Source organism: Eucyclogobius newberryi, unplaced genomic scaffold (assembly GCF_026437365.1).
Source record: "Eucyclogobius newberryi isolate DKJ021-1_F unplaced genomic scaffold, fEucNew1.0.hap1 SCAF_12, whole genome shotgun sequence".
Lineage (NCBI taxonomy): Eukaryota > Metazoa > Chordata > Actinopteri > Gobiiformes > Gobiidae > Eucyclogobius > Eucyclogobius newberryi.
The window spans coordinates 24847903-24860169 of NW_027315746.1; the positions used below are offsets into that span (position 1 = coordinate 24847903).

At 41.3% G+C, this 12267-nt stretch overlaps 1 protein-coding gene across 16 annotated transcripts in view; it reads right to left on the reverse strand.

The window, feature by feature from the left end:
* The window catches only part of LOC140356573 (adhesion G protein-coupled receptor L2-like), a 136767-nt gene that overhangs the window by 64705 nt on the left and 59795 nt on the right, over positions 1-12267 (reverse strand). For 12 of the 16 annotated variants that reach the window (XM_072441611.1, XM_072441609.1, XM_072441610.1 and 9 more), the window contains exons 5-6: positions 11327-11341; positions 9511-10311 (exon numbers count right to left, since the gene is read on the reverse strand). In XM_072441611.1, the coding sequence (XP_072297712.1) occupies positions 9511-10311; positions 11327-11341 (816 nt within the window). The remainder of the gene's footprint in view (positions 1-9510; positions 10312-11326; positions 11342-12267) is intronic. The other 4 variants (XM_072441621.1, XM_072441620.1, XM_072441622.1 and 1 more) reach the window with 1 other exon arrangement.

The window sequence follows — 12267 nt, forward strand, 5'->3', positions numbered from 1 at the left end:
TACTATTCATCTGTGGAAGTCCAATACCACAGAGCTGAAATAACATATATTCTGTGGCAACTACAAATACAAAATGTGCTGTGATTGGCTCAGAAATAATACAAACCATATTATCATTTTCATAGTGTAAAGTTATTTAAAGTGTAATAAAACCACAGAATGAAACAGTGATATTATATATTTAACATGGGTACAGGGTTGTCGAAAGTATCAAAAATCAGTTACAAATTAGATACAAATTTTGAGGTATTGATACTAAAATAAGAAAATCGAAAAAACAATCATTTCAATTATACCTTTCCTGAAGAGTTTTATATAATAATCTTAAGTTTTATCTGAACCAGTATAAGACAACATAGTAACATAAATAAAGTACAGCTATTTTAAGTTCAAAATGACAGTCTAATGTGTAAAAAGAGTGCATCATTGTGGTATCGAAATCGGTATTGAACGGGACAAAACTACAAGGTTATTACTGAGAATGTTCGACAGCGTATTCCCTTTAAAAGAGCCGGTCTGAAGGTTCTCCTCACCACTGAACGCCCTGAGGCTGTGTGCATCTGTGATAGTCACGTGTAAAAAAGCAAACTATGCATTATAAGTGAATATCAAATTAAGCTAGTGCTAAACAGACACGCCCACCACCACCACCCAATTTAAAAGCAAACTCCAGTGGTCCTGAAATCCCTTGTTTCAAGCACTTTTCAGTTACATCCTTCGCAGCCAAAGGGTTATCATGTACCGTATTTTCCAGACTATAAGTCGCACCGGAGTATAAGTTGCACCAGCCAAAAAATGCATAATAGAGAAGAAAAAACATATATAAGTTGCACTGGAGTGTGAAATGCAGTTGCAAGTGTGATAATAACAAATAATATCACATATATGTCGCTTCGGATTATAAGTATATAAGTATAAATATAAGTATATGTCGCACCCTGGCCAAAACTATGAAAAAAGGTGCGACTTATAGTCCGGAAAATACGGTATCCATTGAATATGTACACTTTCAGGTTGGGTTACCCTGACAAACAGCAGGAGACATATTAGGTTTGATTTTTTGGTCTTTTTTTAGGAGAAAATTAGATGCCGTTTTCAATCATTTTCAGAAATACAGATCTCAAGACCTTTTTTGGCAACAGTGTGCAAATGTGCCTGAGAAAAAGGTTAATTTGTTTGACTTCCAAAAAAAGCTAACGTATCCATCGCATTCAAAAGAAGCTTCATGCGTGCCATTTTTTACAATGGAAATCTGTTGTGATGATAACATAATGCCTGCCGTTCTCATCAGAAAATATCACTTTAATTAGGATGGCTCCGGGATGGGGAGTGACTGGATTTCATTTCCATCAAAGCAACGATACCAATCTCCGTCTCATGTTGGTGCGTGATGCGTTTTCTATTGTTCCGTTGTTAAAACATCAGGAACATGAAATATGCATCGGGAAGTCAATAGCGCATCGAGTAAGCGCTCTCATCACAGGTCAACACCGGCTCATTCTGAAGACTCGAATCCGTGTGGGGCGCAATTTTCTGTGATTCCCCTTCGAGTAAAAAGCCTGCGTGTCCTCTGATAGCACTCGAATCAGGAGAGGGCAGCGCCAATTAGCCACCATTTCTCTGGAGAGCTGGTGAAGTCGCTCTCAAGGGGCAATTCGACACCAAACGCTATACTGCAGCCATATGCCCCCAACAACACCTCTGGTAAATAATGGAACAGTTCAGGATCGAGCGTTGAGGAAAAGCATCCGTCACAAAGAGTTTGAATTGTGATACAAAGACGTTAGTTAGTCTGGATGAGTGTTGTTTAATAGCCCCCCCAGAGGAACTGCGGAGGTATTTGAGGAAATGACAGAAAGTATTAAAACATAATCAAGACGCTGCAGAGAGATGGAGGGACACGGTCCTGGGAGCTTGGAGCATTCTCTGCAAACACGACTGCAGGAAAAGAAATGGCACTTAAAGCACTCGACATGTGCAACTTAAAACCTTTTATACAGCTTAATAAAAGGAAAAACTCCAGTGGACAGTTTGTACATTAAACTTGATGGCAAGAATAAATATTTGTTGAGTATTATGGGACTACACAGATTCTGCAAACATCTATAGTAATGTGCGCTAGAGGCAAAGACAGGAGTTTATTGATTATTTCATTTCAATAGCACTTTTCCCGCTTTTAAGTAGCAGCAACGGTTGAGGAAATGGTAGTTTGCGTAATATTTCAGATAGTTATTCCTAACCGGGCAATAACTCACACCAGGAGGAGGGTCCCCAGCTGCTGTGGGCCGCTGCAGTTGTCCACTTCTCCTGACACATTACACCGGGGCAGGTCAAATGGATAGGACAAATTTCCCTAAGGGTACAAAACACTTTCACTTAGCCCTGACCTTAATGCTTTTGAAAGTTTGAGTATATCAACAAGAAATATAGGGGTGCTGAAGAGTAGGACTGTGGAGTTGAAATTGAATCGAGATAATTCAAAATTGTGAATGAGAAGCTTGGGGCTTTTTAATGGAGAAGTCTAACAATTCAAAACTAAATACTATATATTTTAAAAGGGGAACAAGTCAGCAGATATCACATATGGACAGGAATCTGAAACCCATGGATAGGATTGGTTCAAAAAAAAAAAAAAAAAAAAAAAAAAGTTCATTCTTCTAGGGCAATATTCAATATCTTAAATACCTAATCAACAAAAGGAGAATCGTAGAAATTATTTTAAGACAAAAAGTCCTGGACAATTATCTGTCCAGATGTCAGGATAATATTTGACAAAGTAAAGAATCCTATAAAATCCTACAGGGCTTAATGTGTTGTATTGTATTGTGTATTAGACTCTCATAAGCGTCTAGTTAAATATTAACAAAAGGTGATACCACTAAGGCAAACAAAAGAACATTTAGCCTAGTATTAAAGCAAGGACATATTATACTGCAAGAAATACAACCCAGGCGTGACTAGAACATAATCTATTTCCAACACAAACACAAACCAACTGCAGCTAACAAAGTTCAAAGGGGTAATATTACTTTAGAACTGTATTCATCTTATTTGGATTCATGAGCTAATTTATTATTGGAATTTGCTGATATGCCATGTTATTCTTGTTAAGACATGTTGTATGTTGCATGTTGTACACTGCATGCCAACAGTGCATCTGGAGCGGCCATAAGGCTCCATTTGGACTGGTAAAAGGCCTAAAGCCACACCTGAGGAAACATGGGCTCAAAGGCCGGACCCCGAGGTAAATGCCCCACACTTTCCCTTAACTTCCACACAAGTTCATTCACTTCCTGTCTCTCTCTCTCTCTTCAGCACCAATGATGATTTGTGCATATTTTATCGTCATTGATATAATGCATTTCTCTACTTTTTATGGCTTCTTTTCATTGATTTTTATTTGAATAGCATATTATAAGGCCTGCAACTATCGATCATTTTGCTAATCGATTAGTCCAGCAATTATTCTTTCAATTAATCGCTTAGTTGTTTAGAAGGTGAAATGCCTGTAAATAACAGAGTATATTACACATGTCCTGCGTCATTGTGATGTATAATTCCTGCTTTCGAGGCATTGAATCATAAACATCTTCTCTCGTTCATGGCATGTTTTGGAGTCTGTTTAAGTCCACATAACGATTGTTCAATTAGTAAGCACTTATTTCAATGATCGATTCGTTGCGATTAATCGATTAACTTCCCTTCAGCCCTAGTTAACATAGTATAACCCAAGCATTTAACCACAATACACAAAATATACCATATGCAGGGTTATTAGGTGTCAAATAAAGTGACCTGCAGCCACTTTGCTCACTGACAAATGGTTTCAAATCTTCACATGATGCGCTCACAAGGCTATTCCTCCAGCTCTCTTAGCTAATAAAAGAAAATGTCAAGTTTGAGGCAGCGCTGGCAAAAATGGCTTTCGACGATAGCAGCGTTCAATTTACAGAACACAAAGACTTAAAAGCTGCAATAATGGACTCAAAAACACAAAAATGTAATAAAAAAAGGGGTGACTTTTTCTTACATTTAAAAGACAGAGGCGCTTAGCAATTAGCCAAACTAACAGTCCTGTTGCAACGCTAATGACGTCCAATATACCACTATGAGTAATACGAAAAAATACATCCACGGCTTTATTGGGCCCGGCGCTGCTGCTACGGCGCGACTTAATGAGACTGTCTCCGAGGATGAGCGCTGGCGTTGGTCTTTTTTGTGTGTGCGCTTTACTTAGCCGTGCCGGTAATTAATGACAGCGAAAACAAATCCCACAGGACATGAATTTTGCATTAGGCTGTTTATATGCTGTTCAGATCGGTTCAGGCTCGGATGTTGAGGAGGGCAGAGGGCGAGGGAGATAATGTGCGGGCCGCGGGTTCATAATGGGGCGAATCCATATGTCAATACCCGGGTATCATTTCACTGGTGATGTATTATGACGTACGCGAGTCTGACGGATGGCTGCAGGGAGAAAGGGAGAGCCTGGGGTAAAAGGAGAGCCGTGTTAAGCTAAGTTAGGATACAGGGTTAAGTCGCAGTTAAATGATTCATGCGGCTAATTATGGTGGTCGGTTGCAATGTATTAAGTTTAGCGAAAGATATGTTTTTGTAAGTTTGATTTGTTTGGTGGTTATTTTTGGTTGGTTTTAGCTATTGCAAACCCAAAAAAACAACCTGGAAAGTTAACATATTTCTACAATGGACCTTTATGATTGTCATAATTGTAAATAAAGGTGAACTAGATTGACTTTAGCAACAACTTTTGCCCAGAAAAAGTGTATTTACCATTGCTTAAACCTTGTATTTCATATTGTAGTTACCCTTGAAGTGAAACCTTGTAAGAAAAGGCAATATATTGCTAAAACATCTTTGGATTTCTGGATGGAAGTCAAAACGTTTTGATTTCACAAAACTTGTCCAGATGACCTTTAAAAGCCTTTCTACCATGGAAACCGCCGCACCATTCAGTATTTACTATGGCAAGATACTTCTCAATATAACAAGAAAGCAATGAAACATAAAAAGCCACTTTATGATCTATACCCCATATGTATTTTCATTATTAAATCTTTATACTGGCTTCAAGCACATTTTTCTTCTCTATTTTTATCCCGTTGCAGTGAGCTGTGGTTTGCTCAGGGCTACGGCCAAAAAACAAAGAAAGAGAAGGATGAAAAACTGGCACAAATTGGTGAGCCGCTGCAGTCGTGTTGATTGAACAATACAAATTCACAAGGACCCAAAAAAACTGAAATGAAGCGTATTTGTGTTCTCCGGGCAACGAGCAGTGTACGGCCCCAAATCACTGGGATATACTCCAGTCAGCCGCGAGCCCGAACGGGAACAAGCGGGAGAAAATCAATGAATGAAAGCTAAATTGGTTCTTGTGACAAAGACAAAGACAAAAAAAAAGCGACTCTACATCATTGTTTTATTCCTTGGATATATTGTCAGGGTGTTTTCATTAGACGTTGAGAAGTAAACATGGCATTTGCGTCATACAATCAGAAGAATTAAAGTCTTTTGAGATGTAGAAAGCCGTCACTGAGACTTTTTACTTGGTCTAAACAGATAATCAGGCCCTTCTCGAAGTTGTTGGTAAAAACCTACAGGAACAGTCATTTTCTAGATGATTCCTAACAGATGCTGCATCATAATATATTCATAAAAGGATTCTACATGACATCTGGCTTTGGCAAGCGCAAAAACATTACTTTACACCCTTATCAAAATAATAATTAGTGAACAACTATTTGCATTGTATTCAGAAATTGATAGATATTACATTATTGGCTATTACACTTCTGACTCTTTTTTTCTCTTCTCCTCCTCAAACCTGAAACGCTCTTCCAACCAACCATTCGCTTTAGAAACACCAAACTGCATAACTTAACCATCTTTTACCCGTGGGATCGAGGCCGTGCCAGCCAGCAGGGCACATCACCACCGCCGCACTGGAATACACCTAAAAAGCCTCCCCTGTCATGCCCACTTAAAACAATTTCAATCTCCAAAACATCGTCTCGTCACGGCAACTAGCAGAACAATTACAGTGGGTCCCTCCTGACTGCCACGTCTATTTCCGTTGCCGTGCGATGCGCAGGTGGGGCCCGATCTTACAGCGCATGATGGATACAAACGTCCCCCTTTCTAGTGTAACGCTCGATCCGCTGCACAAAACGACACGACAGTCGCGAAAGTATTGATTTAGCAACAAAGTAAATACATCGTCAAAACAGCAAGGATCTTCATGAGACAGAAATGTATTGTTGTTTTTTAATTAGCGTTGATTTGAGCTTTGTTTTGTCAATGTTAAGCACACCTAGTAAATTAAAGTGTGCACATTTTAGTTTTCAATTACTGAAATTGCAAGAATACCAAGATGCTCCCTCAGAAGGAAGGAAACGTAAAATGAAAAAGTTGGAAAAGGTTGAATTTTATGAATATAATTTTTTTTAAGTATTATTATTATATTATTGAATCAGAAAAGTATATTAAATCGCAATGCGTACTGTAATGTTTAGTTATCTGTACTTTCGCGATTTTGGGCGTTACAAAATTAAATTGAATTGACTTTACTTTAGTAACTTTTATAGAGAGTACATTTTAATTTTCCTTCACTAAATTTGAGAGCAATTATCTGTACATTCTTCTCGACTAGATTTGTTTTACTAGATCGAAAAGTAAAGACCACCTGAAATTTACCATGGCGACATCCTGCCAAAAGGTTTTGAGTTAAAGACACAAATATATAAGTAAGTCCAGGATCACAACATTTGATGCATTAATAGTTCTTAAAATCGATTTACTTCAACATTTGTACTTGAATAGATATGTATGTGACACTTTTACTTGAGTATTTTTGGCCTTTTACTTAACATAATCAAATCCTTCTGCCACCACTCTTCCATCGTTACAACACTGATATTGCTGCATTGCATATCACAAATATTTCCAATATTGTGCCGCCCTAAACAGCAGTATATTAGACACACAAAGACTCTTGTATCTTAACATTTCAATCCTCACTTGTGTTCAATGTTGTCAAATTAAACCAACTGCAACAGCCACTCGTTTTTTTGTTTTGTTTTTTTCCTCTCAATGCTCAATATCGATGCTTCCTCGAAGACAAATTAATTTTCTCTTCCTCCTTCCTTTTTAAGTTTGTCGCAGTAATTACTGCATCTTGTGATGGAGCCCTTTTGGACTGAAATCAGTTAATGTCCAGGCAAACGCATCAAAGAGTTGTCCTTCCAAGTAAAGGGCAAATACGCTAATGGCATGTAATAATATTGGCATGTAAACGGTAAAAGAGGGAGTGTGCTCGCCAAGTATCGACTCTTGCCGTCTGCTGTTGCGCGAGGCATTAGCAAAACATAGACATTCGCTTGCTTTAAATAGGTGTGGATTGTTTTTGAGTAACGCACGACCTGGGATCGATACCATAAATGATTGCGCCTAATCATTCCAAGCGGCGCAGAGAATGAGCGAATCTGCAAAGGCCCGAGTTCAGCCGATAACCACGTAGCCGAGGTCAATTATTTTCCACTCTGATCAGAAAATAAATGTAAAAACCTTGGCATGTAAAGTGCACTCGAACACATCTCGGGGGGGAAAGGATGAAGGATCTGACAGATAAGGACAGGCCGCTGTGGTTGGTGCTCAAAGCTACGCAAAGTTTTCTCTGATGAATCTTAACAGTTGCATTTCATTTTCATCCACGCCTGCGCGACTCGAGTGACATTATTTCAGCGCCATTAGCATAGCCGCTCCGCACGGCTTGTGGACTACATATCATAAATCCCGACGGCTAAAGAAGAAGTTATAGGAGATGATCTCAAATGAAAACTAATAAACACAGAGGCAATTACTTTCGAGTGGCGTTCACTTTGGCCGGTGTTGCACTGCTCTGGGCGAGCGCGACTGCAAATGCCTAGTCGTTTCCAATGCTCTCTATAAAGCACACTTAATGATCCCTGGTGACGTTCGTGCCACTTCTGATTGGATAGTGATAACAGCAGACGGGAAAACAAGTGTGCGGAATAATGAGTGGACTCAACAGCTAACTACTGTATTTTCGCTTTGTTGATTAAACGCTCGTAGCCTACTGCTCCGTGTTTACTGATGCGTTACAAAAGCTGAGCAGGCACATTAAGCCCCCTTCAATGAAAATAGTCTATGATGACCACTTTCCCCTTCCCCCTAAGCCTCTTTTCAGACAGTGAGGCTAATTATGATGATTCACTTGTTAATTACATTTACATACATCAGGACGTGAATGGCGGAGCCGGCGCGGGGAACTCATTAAACTTTGAGTATTTTTTCATATCCCCGCGCTTGATTGCGGAGAGGCTATTGGGCACAAAAACAGACACAGACGCTTCAACCGTAACCTCGTACTGCATCGTCTATATAGTCTCGCCTCTCCCTTAGGTGTCATGTTATCATGCTGGGGGAGATTCCAGGGAATAGGCAGGAAAACAAACAGACGTGTTGACAAGAGGCCAGAGTTCAGGCGCACACAGACTCCATTGAGACATCAGGGCTGACCCCCCTTCTTTAAACAGCACCAGCGCAGGGGAATCGCATTTCTCTGCACCGCTGCTACTGCAAAGCCCTTCTGAATATCCAGAAGTTAAATTCATAATCCGGGCCAGCGCTTTGGGGCAGTAAAGAAAAAGTCAGGTCAAGGTTCCGGTTTCCTGCTCTGTTCGGTAGCTTTAGCGCCTGAGCTCGCCGGGGTATGGCAGTTGTCAGGTAATTAGCCGTATTATCGTCTTGATGTAAGGTCGCCTTCTGATGACACGTATGTCGTCTCTCCTGTTCCTCGCAGATTAATTTAAGCCCTAGGCCGCCTGACAAAACTCTCCGGCGTAATTGATCTCACATTCCAGCCTTCAACCATTCATCTGCTGCACACCCTTTTCACCGCGTGCCACACTCTGGCTTTTAAAAATATTTTGTCACAATGGGGCTGCTATTATCTCCTGATCTATTATAGCGGGGGGAAAAAGTTGATGAGGTTGCTATGGCGACACAACTTTTAAAAAAGAACCGCGGTGAGAAAATGGGAAAATGGAAGGCTACATACTGCGCACAATACTTCTCAGATGTATCCGGGGTTCACAAGGCCAGCGTTCATAATGGTTTTGGATATGGGCTGGAGATTAAAGAATTTGATAGGGTCCGAGCTTTGAGCTGAGGAGAACGCCTCGGCTCGCGCTCACGGTAATAAAGGAGTCGCATTTTTTTTGTAGCCGCACAATCCCTTTGGGAGCTATACCTCGTTCCAAGGTGAATCAGTAATTTTTGTCTGCAAATGAGGCTTTTCTCCAAGACTAACACAAGCCCTTTTTTCCCCTTTTCTCAACCCCACCACCACCACCACCACCACCACCTGAATTGCATCCAAAATTAAAAAGGCAGCCATCTGTGACTTTCCATCCCTGGAACCAGACACAATAATTAAGCTAAATGAGTGTAGGAAAAAAACAAAGGCAGACTCACCTTCAGCTGGGTCTGGTGGTCCAAAGTCCAGGTCGTAGCGGAGAATGTAAAAGTTATTCCAAACGTACAGCTGGTTGTCCCGAGGGTTGTAATCCACAGCTGTTATGTACTGATACTGATTGGGGAAGGGGATGTCTGTGTACTCGCCTTGGCTCAGCTTAGTATTGTAAATGTAATCGATTTGGCTCTTGCTCGATTCACTTTCGTTTTCTTCGTAGGTGGAGCGCACGACATGCAGCACGCCGCACACCATGAAGGCGTTGGAGGCCGACCTCTTATCGTAGGCGGTATCCCATGTCGCCTCGAAGCGCAAGGTGTACGGGTTGAGCTGGCTGATCACGATTCGCCCGTTGTTCTGTTCCGTGGCGTAGATCACCCACAATCCCCTCTCGTCTACTGCCAGGTCGATGTCCGTTTTGCCGCCCCAGCGATACGGCGAGGTGTCGTGGTAGTTGGCGTTGTTCACGATGGCCTCGCCACTCTTGATGCGGGTGCGCAAGTCGAACTTGACAATGTTCCTGGTGCGCTCCTTGTTGAAGAAAATGGCGCCGTCGTAGGCCACGAATCCCGTCCCGTCGACTCGATGGGGCAGTTTGTAGGTGGTGGTCTGGCGGCTGTTTTTGAAGTCGTCCAAGGATGCGTATTCAATGAGCGTGTCGGTGCGGTATGGAGTCCATGGCATGAAGAAGACCTTATCTCCGGCTTGAAGCGGGTCTTTGCACCAGGAGCCGGCCTGTTGCTCGGCTTCGAACAGGAACGTGGCGGCTCCCACTCCTTTCAACGTTCCGGGGCATATGAAAACTAGCGACAGAGAAAAGAACGAAAATAAATTTAAGTAGTCATTACTAGTACATGACTCAAACTTTTCTCTATGAAAGGCATCACTCTTGCTGCTTAGAACGAAAGGTCAGGGACTGTGAATTTGAAAGACTTTTTACTAATGTTTTTTTAAATAAATCTAATGAAAAGCAACATAAGGAATGAATGAAATGTGTGCATAAAAAGGTCTGCTGCTACAACCAAACTAAAGTAACAAAAAACCTGCAATAAAGACATGGAATGGAATAGTGGTGAAAAAGCCTCCCTAATGCTGCCTTTCACAAACAGTTGGGGACATGGACACACATGCATATTCACATGTCATGGACATACAGTAAAAACTATGTGATATAAAAGGGGACAGACTTCACATCTTGGTGTAAGAGTGAACAACAAGTTGTCATGGTAGTGGCGGCAGCAAAGCATTGGTATAAAATGAAAAGTGGAAATTGAGGGCTCAAGACTGAACAGCGCTAAAGGATTGTCACTATTTTTCCGTGGCAAAAGACAAAAGAGTGTTTCCAGTGATGGGTGAGGGAGGCCATGGCACAGATCCCGTTTTAAATTGGTTCCAAATAAACAGGGAACACTGAATTCCTGTTTCTCTTTCCCTCTCGCTCTCTCTCTCTCTCTTTGAGATTTTTTTCAGCCTGTGCCAATCTCACTCAGCCATCACTGCTATTCAACATCACGTGCTATGGGTGCAGCAGAACTGGGGCCAAGCAAGCTAACTGGAAGCCAGATATACACTGCATTGTTCAAAAATCCCTGCAAAAAATCCACTGTAGTTTGAAGCTACAATTTGTGACCCTGGGTGTCACCTGGAATTGCATTTTGAGATTCATTTGGACTCCCGTAGGTGCACAAACCATCCTCCAATAGGGTTTTATTTGACAGAAGGGGCAATAGAGGAAGGGGGGTGGGAGACGTGAGGGGAGTTGTACTCAACACCACAGAACAAGGAGCCAGAGGGGGGTGGGGGTGACCACGCATTTACCTTTTTGCTCCACTTCTATTTCAGGCATTGGAAAAGAAAGCAAAAAAGAGTGCAAAGGGAGAGAAAGGTTATCATGTGTCAACTAGCAGGTACAAAAGAAGAGTTAGTTTGAAGGATGACCCTTTGATGAACCAGGCTGCGGTTTTAAGAAGCTTGGGGAGAGAGAGGATGTGTGTTAGTCAAAGTTGTCTCATCCTAGGACATAGAATCAGTTTGAAGTCAAGCAAAAAGAGCTGTGCTTCGCAGTGCATGACATCTTTCATTCCTATTATCCTCAACGACGGACAAAATAACACACAAGCCATTGTAAATGCAGAATCAATGGCTCAAAGGTGCAGTTTACAAGGCAACACTGCTCCCTGAAAACTGTTTTTTTCCGAACTTTTGATAACAACAACCTTGAAAGGAGTATTTTTGGTTCAAATTGCTCCATGCTGAAAAAGTGTTAACTCACAGTGATATCTGTGTGTAAAGGTGTACCAACCCGCTAATGATTGTATTGACTTGTGTTGATCAGATCTGGGATGTGAACACTGGCATGGATGCCAAATGCACTCAGCTCGTGAGTGAAATTACAATGAACTACATTTACATGGCTGCTCTCAGCTGTTAAAACAATGCTGTCCCGGGCCAGTGTGGGTGCTCTGATCTCTGCTGCAGCAACACTGTGGAAACAGAAAGATGTACGAGGCCCTCGGGACTCTACGGCATCAACACAGTCACTTTTTATCTTTAGTTTTAGATGAAATACTGAGAGGGAAAAAAGTCCAGTAACGGTAAAAACAAAAAGAAGAAAAAAAGGTTTTTAGGAAGTGATTATGGATTCACAGGGTTCCTTTTGAGCTGCCAAACAATCAATAATCTTTTCCTAATTTGAAAGCATCATGTGGATACCGTTTTGGCAACACAAAGCAATCACAATATGTAAATCCACCTTCAAT